This window comes from Marmota monax, unplaced genomic scaffold, assembly GCF_021218885.2.
Source record: "Marmota monax isolate L192 unplaced genomic scaffold, Marmota_monax_Labrador192_F-V1.1 WCK01_AAM20220418_F8-fsc00052, whole genome shotgun sequence".
Classification (NCBI taxonomy): Eukaryota; Metazoa; Chordata; class Mammalia; order Rodentia; family Sciuridae; genus Marmota; species Marmota monax.
In genome coordinates, this window is record NW_026693473.1 from 5678165 (window position 1) to 5701973 (window position 23809).

The following is a 23809-nucleotide window of genomic DNA, read 5'->3' on the forward strand; positions in this document are numbered from 1 at the left end:
AAAGTTCGTTTAATCCAGTCACTTTTCGTGATCTGCAGAATTAAGTCCAGCCTAAGAGTCCTGGCTTTCTAGATCATCCACTTCATCACCCTCAACCTCCCTTGCTTGTCTGAATCTTCTTCTCCATGGAAACCCAAGGGCTTCAGCTCCTGGGACATCTGACTCCAGGTGTTCCTTGAAGCCTTGAAGCCTGTTCCTTGAAGACCTCTCATTTGCTTCCTTCCTGCAGAATCTAAATGTCAGAGGGATAGCCAGCCCTCTCCCGAAGCTCTTTATTCCCAATCCCCTATCCCCAGACATACACACCTGCAAGCACGTCCCATAGAGCCTGCTCTCCTCCCCTCCCTTTGCACACTTGGCACCTAGAATGTGCTGCCATTTTGGTTTTTTTTTATTTTCCTTATTTAGGAAGGTGCCCTGGTTCTCACAGTTCTGTAAAAACAAAGGTGGTAACTTCCTCACATATCCACACTCTGCCTAGCACAAAGCCCAGTACCTGGTAAGCCTCCAGATCCTCATGGGATTCCCAAAGCTTAGGATGACCAGCTGCCCTTACCTTGCAGCACTACAGTCGCCCATTGAGTATCAGCGGAAAGAAAGGAGCACAGCTGTGATGCGGTCCCAGCCTGCTAGAGTTCCTCAAGCCAGCCCCAGGCCCTACTCCTCTGTCCCCGTGGGCTCAGAGAAGCCCCCAAAGGGCTCCACCTACAACCCGCCTCTGCCACCCCTGAAGATATCTACCTCCAATGGCAGTCCAGGGTTTGACTACCACCAGTCTGGGGACAAGTTCGAGGCCAGCAAGGTAAGTGCCAGCTCTTCACTCCTGCCTTCACCACCCTGCAAGCACAGCCTCAGAGGCCACTTTAGGAAACAGCATCTTTTTATGCTAATTATTTTAGCAGGAACACTCCACTTAATACAGTCTAGTCTCAATTATTTTCCTCTCTTCTCCTATAAATTGAGTTAGACCAGTTCCCTCTGACTCAGACACTCTGTGATAAAGGGCTATTATCAGCTACAAAAACTTCATACATACAAAGGATTATTGTGATGGTAAGCATGAAAATGGGTGAATTTTATCAAATAGAGTAGTTGTGGTTATGCGTAATCTAAAAGCCACGACTCCAGTGTGTGCCATCTGCAGACAGCCCTATATTTCCTCTTTCTTTTTTTAATTTTTTTAGATACACATGACAATAGAGTATATTTTGACATATTATACATACACCGAGCATAACTTATTCTAACTAGAATCCCATTCTTGTGGTTGTACATGATGAGGAGTTTCACTGTGGCATATTCATATGTCTGATTCATTCTGTCTTTCCTCTTCCCATCCTCCCTCCCTTTCTTTCATTCCCCTTTGTCTAATCCACTGAACTTCTGTTCTTCCCTTCCCCCACCCCCACCCATCATGTGTTAGCATGCACATATCAGAGAGCATATTTGGCCTTTGGTTTTCTGGAATTGAGGAGCCAGCCCTTTCTAATGATGGCCTGTCTTGAGCACCTAGGGAAGCAAGTTCACAGTTCTTCACCACCCGGTGGCTGATGTGGCAAGCAGAAGTTGATCATGAATGTGTGAACGGAGAAGCCAGTCTCCACAATCCATGCTTCAGATATTACTTGAGGATAATTGTAGACCTAACCATAGAACTAGTCTACACAGCTGGTTTGACCCTTAAAAAAGTAGTAGGAACAAGAGAGAAATGGGGAAAGCACTAGGTTAGGAATCAAGTGATCTGGTTTATATTCCACATTCTGAAACATACTTGCTTTAAAACCTCAGCAAGTTTGTTTGTCAGGCCTCCGTTTTCCCTAGAGCTCAATGAGTCTGCGAATAGGGCAGCCTACATTGATTACCTACATAGTCTGAATGTGTCATTTTATTTTTCCCAAAATTGTTAATTGATATTCCTCTTGTTAAAATTAATTCTTAATGTCCAAGTTCAATTTTGTTCATATTGACTGTACCAACCTATTTCATCATATCACCTGGAAATGACTTTGTCCCTTATAAAGATACAGCCCTTGTGAATCAATGGAAGTCAGCTTGGCATTTGGTCAACCATATTGAAGAGTTTCTGGTTCCCAGCATGCTGTAAGAGGCGCAGGGCCTCCTGGAGAGGTACAGGTCTATCAAGAAGCAGCAGCCCTAGTGGAGACTCAAGTGAAAAGGTGGAATAGGCAGCACCTTCCCTGTTAATGAGGGCAGGAGGTGAGGCATTTTGTTCCCACAAGGAATTGGGCCAAGGTAGGTCATGGCATTGCCTTCAAATGGGGCAAAAGTGTATTCTTAACTCCTGTCTCAAGGAGGCTCAGAATGTAGAGCAAGGTCAGTTGCTGTTTTTTCAAAAGGAAAAAAAAAAATGTAGTAGCAAAAGCATCTGTATTCTTTCCACAGACGAGGATGGTGACCCCTGACCTGAGCTTTGCTCTGACCGTGCTATGCTCAGGTACTTATGTGTCCCTGGACTAGTGCCAGGTTCTTCCTGCCATTAGCAAGAGAACATCATCAGGAAGGTTGCATACTAGGAAGGGGCTTTCAGGTTGAGGGTATTTTACACCTTTGCTTGGTCTAGGGCTGGCAGTATTTATACCTGTTCACCCTTTGCTTTACTATCCTATGAAATGTGGAACATGTTTATGAGTATATTATTACTGAAGGAATGTTCTGCCTGCTGATGGCTTGGCCTTAGCCATGCAGTAGGGTGCAGAGCAAGCACATCTGAACCACTCCTTGCGTTTGTGTCCTTTTCATCCTTGGCTTTTAGCAGAATGACTTGGGTGGCTGCAACGGGACCTCATCTATGGCCGTGATCAAAGATTACTATGCACTGAAGGAGAATGAAATCTGTGTGAGCCAAGGTGAGGTGGTCCAGGTCCTCGCCGTCAACCAGCAGAACATGTGCCTGGTGTACCAGCCTGCCAGCGACCATTCCCCCGCAGCTGAGGGCTGGGTCCCCGGCAGCATCCTGGCGCCCCTCACCAAAGCCACAGCAGCAGCAGAAAATAGTGACGGGAGCATCAAGTAAGTGCCTCGTTGGCTTCCCCGGGAAAGGAGTATGTGGATTAAAAAAAATTCAAAAACAAAAGAGCACAAAAATGCAAACACACAGTAGGGAATTACTGCTGCTTATCCTCGATGGTGCCACTGGAACCAAGGGTTGAGTGCTGGCACCTCCCGCAGCGTGAGGCATCCAGGCCGGATTGTTCTGGTTTATCTGTTGGTGGTGGTTGTGGTGTTTCTTTGCTTTTTGTTTATAATTTTCTGGGTTTTTTTTTCCCTCTCCCCCACCCACTCATTAAGACAAGAACCCTACTGAAACCCTAGGTGACAAAAGGCATGCCTTCCGTTGCTACATTTGACCCAACACGGGACTCACTGGACTGGACTTCTATTTATATTGTATGAAGTTACTGAGATATATATATATATTTTTTGATTGACACCAAAAAATGACCTTAGCACAAATGCCAGACCTGAGTAGGTCAGAGCCCGCTGCTTCTCCCAGGAGAGAGGGAACTTTTTGGTTGTCTGTGGCAATTCCTCTGTACAGATTGTAACTTTTTAAAAAATTTCCCCCCCTCCCCTGTCACTTTAATATATGTTCATGGTAATTTGTAAGATATTTCTTTCCTTATTTTCGTTGCGAAAACCCTTCCGAACACATTCCTGTATAAAATATTTTGCACTATTTAAAGAAACCCATATGGATGAAGTCAGGTTGTGCAATACGATGGAGAGTCACAATGTTCATCATTGTACCTGTAATGTAACTAATAATTTTAAATGTACTATTTTAAATATGTAAAATAAATTTTCACCATGAGCATGTTTTAATGAGGTTAAAGACTAGTTGACCCTTTTTCCCCCATCTCATTATTCTTGAACTCTTATATGTGCAAATGATTCTCCTTTTTTTTTCTTTCCTTTTCTATATTTTAGGAGTTGGTTGAATGCATTGGCAGTTTTTTTTCTACATAAAAAGTGTCATTATCACTAAAGCTATGACCGTAGCCTTCCCTTCAAAACAGCCCTTTTTGGTTTTCTCTGACTTCTCAGATGAGAAATGGTGCAGATTAGATGCTGTCCAATGGGTTCCTAACAACTGGGTAACCTTGAGATGCTGACATAAATGAATGGCTAGAGGAGAAACAGTGTTTAGCTTGCTTTTCATGCTGCACAGTCAGCCACAGAAGGGGCCCAAGGCACACCAGTGAGGTACCTGAGCAGTAGCACCAGCCAAACCATGCTGCTTTGGCCCTTCTGGATCAGGGGATAGAAGCTACCTTGGCTTTGTCAGGTAAATGCAGATCCAACTGGAAATCTGTAGTGGCCCCTAAAACAAACTGGGCCCAATCCATTTTATTCTAAAGACACATGATTTTGGTGCCTTTTAGGAAACCCTGGGAATAAAGACTCTCAAAGCACTGACGTCCCCATTAACCAACAGCCTGGCAGAGCTAACTCTTAGTGACCTATGCCCTAGTTACCCAGGCATTAAGCACTGCTTCCTCCTCCTCACTGGGTCTCTTGGTCACTCATTCACACTTTCCATTGGAGGGAAGGGAAGAGGAGGCTCAGGCTGAGGAAAGAGAACAAATTGAAATACACACTGGTCATTTTGGTCCTTACCAGCCTCTCTTGCGTGAGAATTGGTGGAGGTGGAGGAGAGAAACTGCCTAAAAATGGTGTTGGTATTTATCAGTGATGGCTACTCCCATGCTAGGACCACAGGGGTCAGAGCTGGTTGCAGTGCCTACTGGATAAATGTCACAGGAACCCTGTGTCCACATCAGTCCCCAGGCTTGTGGCCAAGAGATGGAAGCTCCCCAGAACATGATGACGAGTGCTTCTGGGAAGAAAAATTGAAATTGAGCCTGTCCTGCCACTTACACTACTCTGAGTGTTCTGAATGCTATTTTTAACATTTGTCATTTCTAACCAAGCATACTGAGGAGCCCAGAGGGTGATGATAAACAAGAACACTCTTCCAGGTGCACACACACATATACATACACACCATGCTGACAGCCCCAGGGGACCTTTTCAGCAAGGACCTCCCTGACTTGAGATATTCTTAGAAGGAGCCAGGGACATGGATTTGGGAGTAAAAGTTTGAGCTAAAGGTTTGCTCCATGCCTGTTCTTTCTGAGAGAACAGCTGGAGCAAGGTACTAGAACACAGGCCATCTAGAGAGCCTGCCCAGCCAGGAGGTCCAGGCAAGCTCTGGCCTTCTAAAGGAACTCACTGTGCCAAAAGACCTAGGAACCTGACTGTGATTGCATTTTCCTCTTCAGGTTAATTGTTGAGCCTGTGTGTTAGGTGATGAATTATTTTTGGAGCACCTTTCTTGGGACATCCTGGCATATAAGGAGTGTCAAGGAGATGCTCTGTGTTTTGGAGTACCTTCCTTCCCCCTAAATCTCACCTATCCCTTCCCCTTAATGAAGATTTTCTTCCCCATGTTTGACAAGGAGACACTGAAGGGATACCAAGCCTCACTTAACTGCAGACAATGAATGGAACTTCACCCAAACCCTGTGCCCACACGCAAAATTGATGCTGCCTGCTCAGGGTCTCTAATGCTGTTTTTGCCTTGACTTTTGCTGTCTTTGCCTTTAAGTCTGATAGATGTGGAACTCTAGAGCTCTGCTCCAACCTTCCCTTTATAGAATCTCTGAAGAAGGAGCTCCCAAACTTCTGGTGGGAAAAAAAGAAGTTAGAAAGGCATGAAAAGGCACTGCCACTGTCACCTCCCTGGGAGCACATGTTGGGTCTTGTCTCAGCAGGGAAACTCGAGGACCTATATTCACAAACATTGAGTGATACAGAGAATAGTCCAAAACCCTTTGTCCTAAAGTACCCAGATACATGAGTCCTGCTCAACCACTTATTAAGTCAGCTGCCCCAGAAATCCTGTCGGTTCTACGGTATTTGGGAGTGGCCATACCCAAACATAAATAATAAGATGGAAACCTCAAAATCATCCTTTTGGTTCATTATATCTAGGCCTGGGAAACTGTCAGTGGCTCATGCACAATAGAATACACTTCCTTTGACTTCCCTATTCCACTCCGACTCATTGCTTCCCATCCACCCTGCCCTCATGAGAAGAACTCGGTCCTAGAAGCCTCCATCAGATGATCTGCAAACCTCCCAGGGAACTTTAATGATCCAGTCCTCATGTTTTCTCCACATACTGTAATCACTCTTGTACATCCCTCAGGAGGGGTCAAAGTTCATCCTTGCTCACTTCCAGTGGGAGGTGAGATTAGCCACCAGCCACTACCTGGCGTGCAGGATTGGGGCCTTGGAAGCCAGGGCTGGACTGAAGCACCTCACCCGACTCAGTGGCGGTGAGCCCGCCCACCGCCTCACTCTGCCCCAACCTTGGAAAGACTAGTAACCAGAATGTTTTGACTAGTGCATTTTTTGGTACAACAGGAAGTCATGTTCATGGCATACTCTACGCATGAGAAAGCGGGCAGAAGTGGAGAACGCGGGTAAAAATGAAGCCACAGGGCCTCGTAAACCCAAGGATATTCTGGGCAACAAAGTCTCTGTTAAAGTGAGTAAGGTATTCCAGAGCTGTGTCCCTCTCATCTACTCCCACCCCGCAGCATTCTCACAAGGCAACTGGGGTGGATGGGGATTTTTATTTTATTTATTTATTTATTTATTTTTGGGGGGCCCAGTGTCGGGACCAGAGGGGAAGTAGTTTAGCAGGATTTTGCATGCAAGATCAATTTATTTTTCATTTTTTATTTCTCCTGGCAACTTCAATTCAAGTAAGTACTTCTTTTGTTTTCTTTTATACTTTTCTTTTTATACTATGCAGATGTTTTAAAGCAAAATTATCTGCAGCATTATTCTCTTAGAAATGCAAGATGCTTCATTCATATTAAATTTCCCAAAGCTGCCCATTCAGTATCCTAGGTTTGGGAATACATGCAGGTTAAAGAGATTAGGGATGCCCTCTAAACCCCTAACTCAGTGAAAGGCTGAAGTTGGGAGTTTAAGGGCCACTGTGTCCTTGGTATAGTTTTATTTCTTTTCCCCAGGGTTCAGACAACATCACCTTTAAGCATTTTACTTGCCTCCCCGAATGCACAGGTGTGGCAGAGAGGCACACTGGTAAAGCTTGAGTTATTGCTTTGTAATAATCCATCTATCACTTTGAAATCACAGGTCCTGAGTTTAGCTGACCCTTGTTTTCCCCAACAATATAATATCCATTGTGTAAATTGAGCCCTCTGAAAAGACCTTCCTCTGAACAATGGAAATTCCACACTCATTGATTCTGTGAAAATGTGTCATTGTCTGCCTGGCAATTGGTTTGCCCCCTTAAGCAGAGTAACAGCAACTAATACCCATTCTAACATCCTTCTTGGGGAAAAGAAATTGTGTGCTTTCCTTGGCCCCCATCTGAGAAGTCCAGCCTCACAGGAGACGACAGTTGAAATTCCACAACACTCATGCTTCATTCAGCCGCTTCCATTGCTCTTTCCTGTGAGATAAGCAGCTGTCCACAGTGCCAGCCTCCTCTCCCTTAAAAGAGCATGCTGCTGCCCTGGTGACTCATGCCCCCATCTTCAAAGCACTTGGTTGTTTCTCTGCCCAGTTTCCCATCACCCATGCTTCTCTGAAGTTCTCCTCTCTCCTAGCCAAAGCTACCTGCATTCTAACTGTGTTCTCTTTCTTCCCCCTTCCTCATGCTGCCAACCAAGGAGACGAACAGTTCCGAGGAGTCAGAGTGTGATGATCTTGACCCTAATACTAGCATGGAGGTAGAAGCAGCTATGTTGTCCTATTTCCTACCATGATTGCCTTTTTTTGATTTTTGTTCTGTAACAGTGACCTTGCTAAAGTGGCCAGCCATTCAAGGATAAATTTCGATGTTAGGGCACCTCCCGGTGTCCCCTCCCAACTAAAACAGCAACAACAGCAGCAACAAAAACTGAATTCAGTTCTATTTTGGTAGAAAACTCTATCTCATCTTTTTTTAAAATTACCTAAGTGTGTAGTTCTCTTGAATGCTTGCTTAATATTTTCTTCTTTGGCAGGTTTAGCATTGTGTTGAAAATATTCAACCTCATTATTTGAATCAGAACTCTTTTTTTTTTCATGGAAAAATAGCACTGTAAATAGTGGCTTTGTTTCTCCTTTTTGTTCACTCCTACACCCCTTTTGGTCTTTTTCTTTTTCCCCTTTACCTTCTTCCTCTTGTTCTTCTTCTGCTGGGATTTATTCCTCCTTCAATGCTCCAGAAAAGTCATGGGTTAAGTGTTGTTTTGCAAGTGATTTGGCGCCTGGTCACTACATGTAGCAAGTTGGTCACAAATGAGGTGTGATAAGAGCAACTCGGGGACACACCTTTGCCCTATCCCTGGGGCCCATGGGCAGTGTCTATATCACCACATGAAGGAAAAGAAGCCCTGGGGATGGCCTTCCTCCCAGAGCATGGGCAGAGGTCTCTCTGGAGACTGTGAGAGTGGAACACCGCATGCGGGACCTTTTCTGCTCTCCAGGTTTACAGGGCTGAGGGAGATGAGCCTGTGCTTCTGCCAACAGGAACATTCACTTCCAACTCCTTCTAGTCCATGGGATTATAGAAACAATGGCTCTTCCACAGTTTGCACTGAAATACAATCATCACAAATTCACAAACCATAGAGAATTAGATGGAGTGTCGAGCTGGCTGTCCTTGTCATATTGTCTTTCAGAGTAGATTGCAATGCTTTTTTCCAAAGCTATGTCCTCATTCCCAATACAAGATAAAAGTTCTGAGGTTTCCCGTAAATGCAAAATAGGGAATGTTTTTCAAAAAGCTTTTCTTTTATTTAGCCCTAAGCTTTTCACTTAACTGTATGAGGTGTGATAGGAGCTTAAATTATTATTCTTAGTTTAATTTAACCTAATCTCAAGGAAGTCTGCCGTATTCTTGACAACCCCCACAAAACCTGAGAGAGCCCATAAGGCCTGCAATGGGAAAACCAGCTATGGAAGAAGTCAACTGCGTGGAAACAGACCAGAGGCAAATGGTGGAAAATGGGAGTTCTTCCAGAATAAAATAGTCCCCTTTGGATATGGGCATTGCCACTGAGCTAAATCCAGCAAGTGTGGTCAATACAGCGCTCCACTAGGGGAGGAAGTGGGTGTGGCCATTGTAGCCTAAATGTATCTTAGAGAATAAGGAAGCTGAGGGAAAATTCTGGCCCTACTTTCCTTGCATTTTATAGGATAGGCACCAGCATCTGTGAGTTAGGCAACTGTCAACTTGTAGATGCCAGTGGTACTTTATCTCCAGGCCAGGTGTTGCTGGCATGTGTCAAAGATACCAGCTGCAAGCAGGGTGGGCTAGTGAGACAGGGGGGGAAAGCCAAATACCCGTGTTCCAGAAGGCAGTTTGGGACCTTGTCCAGCTCTGGTGGTTTAGAGGGACAAACGTGACTTTCCCACTCTCTGAAGGAAGAGATGGGTGCAGAGGGCTGTGCGACCAGGTGAGTAGCACCCACTGAAAAAGTTAACCCATGTAATCAGATGCTGTATTCTACATCTAGATGAGAAAAAATGCACAGGTGCACACACACATATCTTAGTGCTACCTTGCCAATTGGACATGTTTTTAAGGTTTTTATTCATGGAGGCTGATGGCCCTTTCGAGAACTGAGTGAGGTGGCTCCCTTGGAGGTGTTACTAGGTGCATAAACAAACACATTATGTACGTATGGAAAAGAGAAAAGCCAAAAATTGTGTTGATGCATGTCCAAAAAACGTTCTTCAAATACAATGGTCAAGGCACAAAGTTTCTTTTAGGCAGAAATTTCCATTAACTCAAACCCTTAAGGGGCATGTGATCTGAAGCTGCAAACATCCTGGTTAATGTTTCTGTAGTAATGCCTGTGGCCCTCGCACATTCCATGTAGATCCTCCTAAGCTCCAGCGTGCTCTTCTGAATATGTTACCATCTTGAAATTAACTCTAGGCATATGAGCAGCCAGAGGAAAAGCCAGCATTGTGGCACTGCTAGTTTGGTATTTTCAGACACAAATAACAAATCAGATGTGGGAAATTAACCTGTTTTGTTTGTCATGACTTGAAAATTTCTGAAGGGATATGAAAGCGGAACAAACATGGCAGATGAAAAAATGACCAAGGGGACATAGTAAAGACCAACTTGGAGTACAGATGGACAGGCCACCTCTTGAAGTCTTCTTGCTGTTAAAGCGATCACTTAGGACCTCATTCCCAGAGCCAGGCTGGCCCCTGACCTCACCCTTGTCTTCTGAACATGACGCTGCATGTGTTGGCTCTGGGAGCAGGTCCTATACTCTTGCTGGGCTGAACTACAGCCTCCTCTGTTACTGGGACCCTGGCTGACAACCTGGCACTGTGTACCCATGCTGAGCGCCAGGTCTCCAGATGTTAAATCCTGCCTTGCTGACTGACTGCCCTTGACCTGGTTTCATCATTCCTTCCAGTCCCAGCTGTATACAGGCTCATCTCCTGCCTCCATGGGAATGATGACACCAAAGCATTCTTTACTTTCTCTCAAATGGTGAACTGAAGGGTCCCCTTAAGGCACAGTTTCCTGGGGATTTTGCTTACCCACTGGGTGCCTGCCACCCCAAGGCTGGCATATGTCTCTAACCACCATAGTGTTTGGAGGAGAGAATAGGCACATCCTTGAAAGCTAATTAAGAGAGAAATAAAGCATGTTGAGTCTTAGGAATCTGATTGACAAAGGACACCCTGTTATGGAAAGGGAGCAATTAGCTCTGCTCTTTTCCTCCTCTTCCTTCCCCTGCAGAGACAACTTATGGATTCTCAAACCCAGCCCCACTCACAGTCCACAGGCCACACCACCAGCCATTGCAAGGTTGACTCTAGGCCCATGTGGTTCCCTGGTGGCCTGGCCCCTGTCCTTCTGTGACTATCCTTATCGAGAACAGATCTCAAAATGATGACCATCTGTCTCTAGGGCTTTTCCTTGCACAGATAAAACTTTGAGAGTGAGAGTAAAGGGGGGCATTACATATGAGAGAAATGTTTCTACATGGAAGAAGAGTCTAATCAGAGTGGGAATCAAACACTAGGACACCTTGGGAACAAGTTAGTTCATTTTTTTCCTGGTACGGGTTGGACTGCTGATTGCCATTTCCTGGGTGAGGAACCATGTATCCTCCTGCCAGCTTCTCAGGACTGCCTCTGCCGTCATGTCTGTGCTGACACTCGAGGCTGGAGCCAGGGCTTGCCCAGGTCGGCATCTGCCCTTGTGTAGCCCTCGCCCGTCTCTAAGGAACCTGAATCCTTTCTGCACTGTACTGAGTTTCCCTTAGGACCCAGACAAGGCTGGTTGTTCCCACATCCATACACCGTGGAAACATTTTCTGAGGACTTTCAGTTCTTGCATTTTGACACCTAACTTCTCAACCCCAGCATTGCCATCTGGACACTGGGAAAGGCCAGGGTCAACCTCCAGGCTTGGACCTTTGTCTTCAAGAATGTGGAATCTCAGCCCAGCATTTACATCAAACCCAATTAAATACTTGCATGTTTATTGTTTAAAATCTCAATACTACTTTTAGAAGAGAAGCTCAGTCCATTAGAATAAGAAATTTTAAGGATTCCAAGAAGACTCCATGTCTGCCCCAGCCTTTCAGTAGTGCCAGCCTCATTCATGACACAGAACAAGTGCAGACATTTTTCCCCGGGAGCCCCATGCCAGCTGCCGGGTATTTAGCTCAGGAATTAAAAACAGATCTTGGAAAGGGCTCTGAAAGACAAGCAAAAGACAAACACTTGGAAGTTGAAGTTAATTTTGGAGGAAATTTCCAATCAGAGTAAGAAGCAGATTTTCAGAATCAACAGAACCTTTGACACTTTAACTCCACCCTCTTCATTTATTTTTACTGTTGTAAATTATATACAATGTAAAGTTGACCATTTCAACCACTGGTTAAGTGTATAGTCTAGTAGCATTAAGTGCCTTCAAAATGTATGTCCATCCATTTCCAGAACTTTTTTATCATCCCAAATGTACTGTGTGCCCACTAAACATTAGCTCCCTCCTATCATCTGTTGCCCCAGCCCCTTCCCTTTAAAAAAAGTGGTGGGGGGACTGTGGCACAGGAAATTATAACTTTCTGTTAGAAAACTAGAAGGTGGCCAGGTGTGTTGATGCACATCTGTAATCCCAGCATTTTAGGAGACCAAGGCAGGAGGATTGCAAGTTCAAGATCAGCCTCAGCAACCTAACCATATGCTTGTCTCATAATAAAAGGACTGGGGATATAGTTCAGTGGTTTGATCCCCTGTACTACAAATTTTAAAAAGAAAAAGAGAAAGAAAAAATAAAACTAGAAGGCGCCCTGAGGCAGCTTCTGGTTTTCCCTGGTCGTTACTCTTCCCCTCTCTCCCTACCACACACCATCCTGCAGCAGCCTGGCACACCCCATCTCCAGGTGGCTTTTAATCTAAAACACAGATCCTGGCAGAGGAGAAGACCTCTCTTCTAGTGCCAATTTTTCTGTAAGAATATTTAATTGAGTTTTCCGGCTCGACAAAGAAAAATATCATTTCTGCCCATCCTGGCTTTCCAAGGCTGAAGTAGAACTTAAATGAAAGTCACATAAAAACAGGATCACATGGAAAGGGAGTCAGAAAATTTGGATTCTGGCATGGATACTGCCAGCGGTGTGAGCTGTGGCTAACAACCCTCCCTGAGTCTCAGGTTTCTCTGGGCAGCCACACAGGTCAAGCATACAGCATGTGCAGCTCTTTTGAACACTGAAGATATAAGGTGTGGCACCAAAGGACTTTGCTCTGGAGCACAAGGCCTCGGAAAGCAAGGAGACTGCGACAGAATAGGAGCTAGAAGATTCAGTGCCTTGTACTTTCAGGGACTGTGGCAAGAATGACCTGGGCAGATTTTCTACGAAGAACCAACTGGAGTTGGGTCTGGGGAGGGTATGAGTAGCCAGTGCTGACCCTTCTTTCCTTCACCAAATCCACAATTAGCAGTGCCCCGTCTGTAAAGAGCCAATCTTTTGCTCCCACCTCAGCTGCTCTGGCCTCCTTGTCCCAGATTCAGAGCTTCAAAATAACCTGGCCAGACAGATTGAAGGAAATTTTTACACCCCTCATCAGGTGACCCACCTCCTGGCATTGCCAGACTGTTTCCACCAATGCCTGTTTCTGTGTTTCCTCTAAGGTATTTTTTTAACAGAAAGAACCCTTTGGAGGAAAAGCGAAGCATTGCATTCCTCTCATTTTGACAAAATATTTTCTTTGTAATGGATCTGATGGGTTTGGCTTGGAGACTCTCTTCCTGCCCAGCTTTGCTCTCTCTGTGCAGACTGATTTATATGCTGCCGTGAGGGAGGGAGCCTAGCTGCACTGGCCTGTCCCTCACCTGGAGAATCAGAAGACCATCCACTGCATGTCCCCATCTGTTATGTTTTCTATTCCTTACATCTACCCTGTGAAATCAGTAGGGTGGCGTTTCCTACCTTCCTAGAGGAACGGGGTTCTCGGGGTCAAGATCACAAACCGGTTAAAGAACAGGTCTTGCTCGTTAGCACATTGAGAGCCCCAGCCTAGCTTGCCATAGGAGGAAGCTGCACTCCAAGGCTCAGGCCCTCCCTCTTACACGTCTACTTGTAGGAGGAGAATTTCTACCTCAACAACTTTTTGAATCCCTTGACTGTTGGGGTGATTACTGGGCCTCACACATGCCCTTTCCCAGTGACTCAGGAGCCCAGCCACAGCAGCCAAGAAAGGAAGTTCCGTTGCCTGGTGGCAATGTCTGAATTGGTTTCTCACGCCAGCACTCCCATTCAGCCTGCTTCAGGCATGCGTGTCCTGCGGACCTTCACCCTAGTCTCAAGGCCTGGCCCCAGTCATTGATGTTGACTACCACTTACAAAATGACAGGTACCATTGGCTCAGGAGAAGTTGGTGTTGGAATCTGCTATTGGAGAAGAGGTCACCACGCTCCATCCTCGCCCTCGTGCTTTGGTTTGGCCAGGTTGAAACCAGGAACAGATAAATCTCCAAATCAGAAGTCATACCTATGTGTTGAGAAATTTTTATTTTATATGTTTGCCCTGCTGGGTATTGAACCCAGGGCCTCCTCACGGTCCTAAGCATGCACTCTACCACTGAGCTACATCCCCAGCCCAGAAAGTGGTTGGTTTTTGGTTTGTTTGTTTTTTCTTTTTTTTCTTTTTGCCAAATCTTATCTAAAATCCCTTTCTTCTTACTCTGCACAGATTCCCATGAAACAAGCAAATAGGGAATAAAGAGGTAGTCAGAAATGTTGTTCTGCAGCTGAGTTGGTCCGCAGGACACATTTGGTCTGAGTTTCTTTGGACCATTTTTGTTTCTTCAGCATCGTCAGTATGTAGTTTGAACTCAGTTTTGTGACTGGGTGATGAAGGATTTGGCAGAAATGGGGGTCAGGATAGTTCTCTCCTGGAATCAGTTGATAACTGATTTTCTAGATGGAATTTCTCCCTCACCCTTGGACATTGACTAGTCTTAAGTTTTCCTCAGTTTATGTTACTCAGTGCTGGTTTATTTTTACCTGCAACATTTCCTCTTACCTGGCAGCTATTCCGTTTTGAAGAAAAATCAAAATGATTGGATTTCTCTCCAGAAGAAAGAAACTGAGTTACTGATGGGCTACACTGTAGGTGGTTCTTATTTCCAGGCTCGGAGGAAGCCCTACCACCTATCGCCCTCTGCTGTTCAAATAAACCACATTCCTGAGCAGTCCTCTCCCATGTGTGCCTGCTGCCTCCTCTTGGACTTAGCCCAGCATTTTCCGCTACATCTCCGGACAGACAGCATGCATTTTTTTTTTTTTTACATGAACCACATCAGGTTCCCTCCACAGCCACTTCTCATTGTTCAGATTCCAGTTCACTACCCCTTCCTTGCTACCACTTTACATTGACTCTCCACCTGTTTCTAAGGAAGGAAAACATTCAATTTCAAGAAAAGTGTGAGGCTTATAATTAGCACTGCAGGTCCATATGCACACCAACAATGGTCACTAGACGAAGTAGCTAGAGGTGGCTAGGAGACCCGTTCATTAATTGACCTCAGTTAATTTGATTCAACAAATACTTGATCTTCTGATAAATGAAAGATATTGTGTTAAACACCATGACTGATGGTACATAACATGTGAAGGGGTTACTGTCTTCCAAGTCTGCACAAATCTGATAGGGCAAGTATAATACAGGTAAGATGTTAGAATACTTGCAACTCAGGAGCAGAACCCAGGAAGTATGAAGAGACAGAAAGATCACTATTGGCTGGATCTTAGAGAATGACCAATAGGATTCCTGGGCAAGTCACATTCTCAGTTCAAGAAGATGGGAAAATATTTCAAGTTCATGGCAAGACATTTTCTCAGCATCGCTCCCCCAAATTAGAATCTCACCACTTTAAATTTTCATTGATTTGACAAATATAGAATACTTATGTGCCAGGGTTTGTGCTAGGCTTGGAGGCAATAATATTGAACAAAACCATGATGGTCCCTGTCCTCACGGGCTTTGTAGTGTGTAGAGAGCCATAGACAACATAGACAAGTTGGCCACTGTGGGAGAAGGGTGTCATGACCCTCTCTAGGTCATACTCTGATTTGCTTCAAGATAGAAAGAGAAAAACAAGGAATCTTCTGTCACATAATCCAGAGTCAGAATTAGAAAACACATTAGTGACTAGACAGGGTGGTGCACATGACTTGCGAGTCTGAGGCAGGAAGATCACAAATTCAAGGCCAACCTCAGCAACTTAGCAAGACCCTGTTTCAAAATTTTAAAAAATATATATTTAGAAAAGGACTGGGGATGTAGCTCAGGGGTACCCCTGGATTCAATCCGCAGGACTGCCAAAGCGGGGAAAATTAGGATGGATCTTGCCCAAGTTCTTTGGCCTTGCTGGGGAAGTTTAACAAGGAGAAATGGAAAGAGGTGAAATAGAGAGGCAGGGAGCAAAACTAAGCAGGTAAGCCTCTGACATCAACACAAAGCTCCACAGGCTTTTCCCAGGCCTCTCCTGCTGCACTGAACTGCCATGAAAAGAGCCCTGGGCTCTTGGGTGCTCTCCAGTCTAGCCCTCTATCACCACTGAGGATCTTCGGCTTCACTTTCCTGTCTCATCTGAGAAATGGGGAGAAATATCACTGACTCTGCACTTCATTCAGGGTTTTGGAGGCACAAACAAAGGCACTTGTGAGTAGTTTATGCCAACTATATAAGGCCACACAAATCAGTAATGTCATTACTTTTATCAACAACACCCTGTACTGAGTTGGACTCTCCTCCCCTGGGCCAGCCAAGAAGCGGAGGAACAAAGACTGATGGCTTCCACAAGACCCTTCCTGATGGAGACCCTGCAGTTAAGCCTATCTCCCCAGCACCACCACTAATGTCTACACCCAAACTAGGAATATTTGCTTCTTAAACTGTGTGTGTATTCAATACTATACATAACACAGTTGGGATTATGTGATGAGAAAAAGGAATAGGACAAATTCTTTAAGCTACAGGTTTTTTGTTTTGTTTTGTTTGTTTGGTTGGTTGGTTGGTATTGTTTTGTTTTGGTATTGGAAATTGAACTGAGGGGTGCTCTACCACTGAGCTACATCTCTAGTCCTCTTTCGAGGGTCTCACTAAATTTTCCAAACTAGCTTTGAACTTGCAATCCTCCTGCCACAGTCTTCCAAGTCACTGGTGAGGTGTTTTTTTTTTTGTTGTGTTTTTTGTTTGTTTGTTTTAAAGAAGTTAAAAACCTGCCAGTCCAGGTTTTTGGAGCCCTACTTAAATTTTTGTAAGGGTAGAGGTGTAGTTCAATGGTAGAGTGGCATGCAGGAAGGCCCTGGGTTCCATCCTCAGTATCACCAAAAAAAAAAAAAAAAGAGAGAGAGAGAGAGAGAGGTAAGATATATTGACCTGATACTTGTCCCTTTGTCACTTGTCTCCTCTGTGAGATTCCTGGCATAGACTCAATGGCTTGCTCCCTGTGGACCCCCATTCTGATGGGAAATTCAAAGTTACTGGTTCTAAGTTGTTTCCACCCTAGAGTCCTATGATTGAGCAGGGGTGGAATGGGAGAGTTTAGAGCTCCATGTTTGTTGAAGGCTGATCATTAACAGCCATTGGGTACTGCGTCAAATGCAGATGCCATTTAATTTCATCTTCCCCAGTAGACGGTTGGCTGTTGAGGATAAACATCTCCTTGCCTGCTACCACTACATAATTAAGGATCAGCTCAGTAATTTTCTTTTTAACCAGGGATTGATCCCAGGGGTGTGTAACCACTGAGCAACATCCCAAGCCCCACCCCCCTTTTTAATTTTTAATACCTTTATTTTGTTTATTTTTATGTGGTGCTGAGGACAGAACCCAGTGCCTCACATGTGTGAGGCAAGTGCTCTACCGCTGAACCATAACCCCAGCCACCACCCCCCAATCCCTTTTTGTATTTTATTTAGACAGGGTCTTGCTGCTTAAGGCTTCACTAAGTTGCTGAGGCTGGCTTTGAACTTGGATCCTCCTGCCTCAGCCTCTAAGCTGCTGGGATTATAGGCATGTGCCACCGTGCCCAGCAGCTCAGTAACTTTTCATCAAACAAATTGAGTCCTTATGTCAAACAACCCTTCCATGTTGGCATTATTTGCCCCAATTTACAGATAAGACTGAGGCCCATGTTGCTTAAAATGTTGTCCAAGACAAGAAGTGTATGTGGCCTTGGGTCTGGACATTGTGCCCTGTCTGATCCCAGAGTCCACACTCTGCTGCACGGCAAGGGCTAAGAGCCTCCTCCCTGAGAGGTGATGGGTTGAATTTTTTTTTTTAAATCATTTTCCAAAAAGTTTGCATTCCATCTGTGTTTGAAAACAGGCTCCAGTCAAATCTAATTAGTCATTTACCCAGAGGTAATTATTTTCATTTTATATAACTTTTAGTCCTATTTTGAGATTTTATTTATGAAGCAGTGCTAAATGCTTGGGAGAACTGAAGTGAGCTCAAAAGTTAACTTTCCATCCACCAACATGTATTAAATGCCTAATGTATGGCAGATTCTGAGTCCTGTCCTTGAGGAGCTTATAGTCTAATAGGGAAAACTTCACCTTTTTTTCCTTTAAAATTTTTATGAAGTTGAAACATGTTGACTAGAGAATATTTGGAAAGTCCAGGTAAGAAAGGAAAGGGGAAAAGTCACCCAAAATTCAGATAATGTTTTATAAATCCTGGGAGCAGGGTCTGTGTCTTAGTATTTCTGTTTCCGCAAAACTGTTTACAGGTCTTAGAGCAGAACAGTCAATATGAGTTCTGTGTGTGTGTGTATGTGTGTGTGTGTTTACACATAAACACTTATATACATACATGTATAAATATATGTATATATGTATATTCATACATATGTATGTGTGTGTATATATGAATATTTGCAGTACTGGGGATTGAGCTCAGGGGCACTTTACCACTGAGCTACATCGTTGGTCCTTTTTTTATTTTGAAACAGTGTCTCACTAAGTTGCTAAAACTAGCCTCAAACTTGTGATCCTTCTGCATCAGTCTCCTGAGTAGCTGGAATTACAGGCATGTGCCACGTGCCTGGCCAGTCAATATTTTTTGAGTAGAAAGAAAGCTACCCTGAATCCCCCAACTGGAGATAACCACTGCTAACATTTAGAAAGTATTCTTAGGCTCAGCTAAGTATGGTGGCACACACTTATAAATCTGCTGCTCTGCAGGCTGAGGCAGGAGAATCACAAGCTCGAGGCCAGCCTCAGCAATTTTGTGAGATCCTATCTCAAAATAAAAGAGGCTGAGGATGTAGCTCAGTGGTAGAGTACCCTGTGTTCAATCCCCAGCACTGGGAATGGGGTGGGGGGAACCATTCTTAGCCTCCTTTTCTTTCACAACAAATGACTCACCTGGATATGATTGCCTAATCCAGGTTGATAAATATATGGTCTCTTTAGTGCCCCCTATAGGTGCTGCAAGTGCTGCTTACCATGTTCATTGATTGTTGACCCAACTGGTCAATTGGAGCAACCTTTTACATCCTTCCCCACGCCATGCCCTAGAATCTTCACACAAAGAGGGGTCTCTTAGGTATGAAAAGAGCAGTAGCTTTTACCAAATGCCCCCAACATGCACCCCCTACCACAGCGCATGAAAGTTTAAGGAGCTGGAAGTCGATTTATCATAGATCAGTTGTTTGGATAGAAGGGAACTCAAACCAGGCTGTGTGTTGATTCATTTGAAAGTTCCTGAAGGATCGTTCAAAACTCCAGATGTCTAGGCCCCATTTGACACCAATTAAAACAGAATCTCTTGGCACGAGGCCCAGACATTGATGTTTTTGTGCTTTTAAAGCTGCCCTGGTCAGGAATTGGGAACCATGGATTTAAAGGAAGGTTGGGCAGTGACCTTTTGAGACTAGCAGAGTGCACGCGGTGGCCAGCAAGGGCACACTTCAACCCCCAGAACTTGGCATCACTAGGGTTTTCTGCAGCCCACTTCATGAAAAACTTGAGTGATACAAGTGGGAAATTGGTTTGCAAAGGGAAACCCAAAGAAGTAAATAACATCTGTGTTCCAAAGGGCTTATGTAAGGGAAAGACACAGAGAAACCATGGATGTACACATAAGGCAGGGACAGATGGAGGGAGATAAGTGTGAAGCCTCACTTGGGCTCTTCTGGAAGACACATGAGTTTTGGGGGCTTCATTATGAAGGAAAGAATTCTCCAAGGTAAACTGTAAGAGATAAGCTTCTTTATCTTAGCAAAAAGAAAATGCTAATAAATTGATCTTGAGAGCCTACAGAATGGGAGAAAATCTTTGCCACCTGAACCTCAGATAGAGCATTAATCTCCAAGATATATTTAAAAACTCAAAAATCTTAATACCAAAAAAAAAAAAAAACAAGCAAACAACAAATAACCCAATCAGTAAATGAGCAAAGGGACTGAACAGACATTTCACAGAAGAAGAAATATGAATGGTCAACAAATATATGAAAAGATGTTCATCATCTCTCTCTAGCAATTAGAGAAATGTAAATTAAAACTACACTGAGATTTAATCTCACTCCAGTCAGAATGGCAATTATCAAGAATACAAATAACAATAAATGTTGGCAAGGATGTGGGGGAAAAGGAACACTCCTACATTACTGGTGGGACTGAAAATTGGTGCAACCACTATGGAGAGCAGTATGGAGATTCCTCAGAAAACTTGAAATGGAGTCACCATTTGACCCAGTTATCCCACTCCTCAGAATATACCCAAAGGACTTAAAATCAGCATACTACAGTGACGTGGCCACATCAATGTTTATAGTAGCTCAATTCACAATAGCTAAGCTATGGAACCAACTCAGGTGCCCATGAATGGATAAAGAAAAATGTGGTATATGATATACAATGGAACAATACTCAGCCATAAAGAAGAATGAAATTGTGGCATTTGCCAGTAAATGCATGGAACTGGAGACTATCATATTAAGTGAAATAAGCTAATCCCCACAAAACCAAAAGCTAAATGTTCTCCCTAATATGTGGATGCTGACACACAATGGGAGTGAGGGAAAGAATAGAAAGTCACTTGCTTAGACTAAGGAGAAAGAAGGGAAGGGAGAGGGGATAGGAATAGGAAAGACAGTAGAATGAACTGGACATAACTTTCCTATGTTCATATATGAATACACGACCGGTGTAACTCCACGTCACGTACAACCCCAAGAATGGGAATTTATACTTCATATATGTATAATACATCAAAATACAATCTACTGCGATGTATAATTAAAAAGAACAAATAAAAATATTCTTAAAAAAATAATTGATCCTTATTTGAACAGGTAAAGTACTTGTTATTTGCCAAGCATTGTGCTGAGCACTTAATATACATGATTTCATTTAATCTTTGTGATAACATTGTACTAGGTACTATTTATCCTCACTTTAGAGTGGAGGAAGTGGAAGGTAGTCAGTGTTAAGTTATGATCGTATAACCACATGAAATGAAACAGGCAACCCCAGCCTCGTGGACTCTAAAGTCAATGCTTCACCACGCCAGACATTATGACCTGGACCTGTACTTGCATGATTAGAGGTAATACAAAAGATGGGGTCCCCATCCTCTCAAGAAGGGGTAACTTTCCAGAATGGCTAGTCAGCTAGAACATTCTCCCTTCTGTGGAAGATCAGGTTGCCCGAGGCAGGCAGCTTGGTGTATACCAAGAGCTCTAGCAGTTTCTCCCCCAACGTGGGGCTAGCAAGTTACTCAGTGAGCCATTTGCTCAGGCATCGCAAAGGGTCAGAAGGGTTAGGTCAGTTGTTTTCAGGTTGCCCTGTGGAGGCCTGTGCTGTTAAGAGGCTGTTCTGGGACAGGGTGGGCAGACTGGGCCTCTCTTTTCCCCTTCAACCAGAGAAGATCTGCATTTAGCAGCTTGGAGGGAAGTTCCCCCCTGCTTGGAGGTTGGGAGGGGTAGAGGGAGGACCTTTGCAAGGAAATCACTTGAGTGAGTTCATTTCAGTGATCCATGAAGCTTGACAGGTCTTAGGTACTCTGTTTTTGAAACTTTGCTGGAAGAATCGGTACCTTGATTGCCTCAGCAAATACTGAAGGGAGGAAGGCCACTGAGGAGCGGGCAGCTAGCCAAATTCCAAATGACCATAAACCTGCCTGGCCAACCCAATTACCAGGGGAGTAGCATAAGTGCCCTCATTGTTGAGGAGGGGTCTGTTACTGTGATAGCAGTACATCATAGCAAGGACAGGCTAGGCTCCAGGCTGCAACTCCCTGAATGGTAACTTTCTTTTTAACTTTCTAGAGTAAAAAGTCTCTTGTCCTCTCTCTGTAGTTTAGGATTCAAGCAATTTTCTATTTCTTTGTGTTTTTCAGATCTTAAATCCAAATTTCATCCAAGAAGGTGAGTTAAAAAGGGGTGGAGTTGAGAATGTGGGGATTAGCCAAATTAAGTATGGGACATCAAGCATAAGGTAAAGACACATGTGCATGATGGCACATGCCTGTGATCTCAGCAATTTGGGAAGCTGAGGCAAGAGGATTTCAAGTTTAAGGACAGCCTCAGTAACTTAATGAGACCCTGTCTCAAAATAAAAAATAAAAAGGATTGGGGGGTATAGCTTAGAGGCTAAACCCCAAATAAGGTAGAGACTTTAAGCAATAGTGACATGATTCTGTATTCATGGAAATTTTTATGATAAATTATTAAGTGAAAATAACTTGCAATAAAAAATATGAAATAAATTTTGGTAAAAATATTTTTATTGAAAGCCTGAAAGAATATATGACAGGGGGCTGGGGTTGTGGCTCAGCAGTAGAGCGCTTGCCTAGCACATGTAGGGCACTGGGTTCAATTCTCAGCACAACATAAAAATAAAATAAAGGTATTATGTCCAATTACAACTAAAACAAAATTTTTTTTAAAAAAAGAATATATAACAAAACATTCACAACTGTTATCTCTGGATTATGATATCATGGAGCTCCCCACTTTTTGTTTTTATATATTTCCTACCTTTGGGTACTTAAAATACTCTTTAAAGGGACACAGATGACCTAAAAGTGTTAGACTGCACATTATTTGAATTGGTACACAACATGAGTGGAGTTGAGAGTACTACGTTTAAAAATGCCTGTTTTATTCTAAATTTGTTGTGAATATGTGAATGTATGTTGATTTGATCACAGTGGCCCCAGAGTTCCTTGTGCCCTTAGTGGATGTGACCTGCTTGCTTGGGGACACAGTGATGCTCCAGTGCAAAGTGTGTGGGCGGCCAAAACCCACCATCACCTGGAAGGGTCCAGACCAGAACATCCTCGACAGTGACAACAGCTCAGCCACATACACCGTCTCCTCCTGGTAAGTGGATGGCCCCAAACTTGACACCTTAGTGAAGCACCCAGAGGCTGAATCAGGGTGCAGCCTCTATTCTGGTTACTAGTCTTTCCAAGATAAGAGCTGCTGTGGAGTCTATTCTAGATCAAACACTTGGCCTTGATTAGGAGGGATTGAGCCAAAACCTATGGGTTAGCTCAGCCCCACTTAATAGAGCACTCGGTGCTGCAAATGTTCAGCCTGGCCCTGCTGCCCACACTACCACCTGCCTCTCATCCTGGGTCTCTGGGGCTGCGTTGCTCATATTGCTTGGCACCATGTAGACACACCTGGGGCCAACCAGAACCATTTGGAAAGACTGTTCTGGACCCACATTAAACAAATGCTGAAGCAAAGCCACATTGCAGGTCAAGCATGCACCATACATTTAGAAAGCTTCTACATTCCCTGCCTTAGAGTCACCCTATTAGATGATCTGCCCTAAGGATTCTCCGGGTCAGAAGTGGTGAACACTCCTGACCAAGGGACAAGCTATGAATTAGGAATTATTAGAAATTAGTTATTAGTATTAGGAATGTGGTCCTCAAATCTGGACATCCTGATGAGTTTTGTGCCTTCAGGATGCTTTGAAACAGTGATATAGTTAATTTCTTGCCAAAGAAAAATTTTATAAGAAGGGGAAAAAAATCGACCCAACACACAATGCACAATAGAAAATAAGCCACCAGCCTACTTCTACACAAAAAGCCTGTTTTTGTCAGTCAAAACTTAGTCACTACCAGGCTCTGTGGCGCATACCTATAATCCCAGTGGCTCAAGAGGCTGAGGCAGGAGGATCTCGAGTTCAAAGCCAGCCTCAGCAACAGTGAGACCCTAAGCAAATCAGTAAGACCCTGTCTCTAAAT

General features: G+C 44.0%; 1 protein-coding gene across 22 annotated transcripts in view; it reads left to right on the forward strand.

Moving 5' to 3' along the window:
* Window positions 1–23809, forward strand: part of Kalrn (kalirin RhoGEF kinase) — a 636773-nt gene that overhangs the window by 586469 nt on the left and 26495 nt on the right. For 10 of the 22 annotated variants that reach the window (XM_058583504.1, XM_058583512.1, XM_058583514.1 and 7 more), the window contains 6 exons: window positions 564–802; window positions 2774–3030; window positions 6451–6574; window positions 7734–7793; window positions 21944–21971; window positions 22757–22928. In XM_058583504.1, the coding sequence (XP_058439487.1) occupies window positions 564–802; window positions 2774–3030; window positions 6451–6574; window positions 7734–7793; window positions 21944–21971; window positions 22757–22928 (880 nt within the window). Of the gene's footprint in view, window positions 1–563; window positions 803–2773; window positions 3844–6450; window positions 6575–7733; window positions 7794–21943; window positions 21972–22756; window positions 22929–23809 lie in introns of those variants that run through there. The other 12 variants (XM_058583507.1, XM_058583505.1, XM_058583508.1 and 9 more) reach the window with 5 other exon arrangements.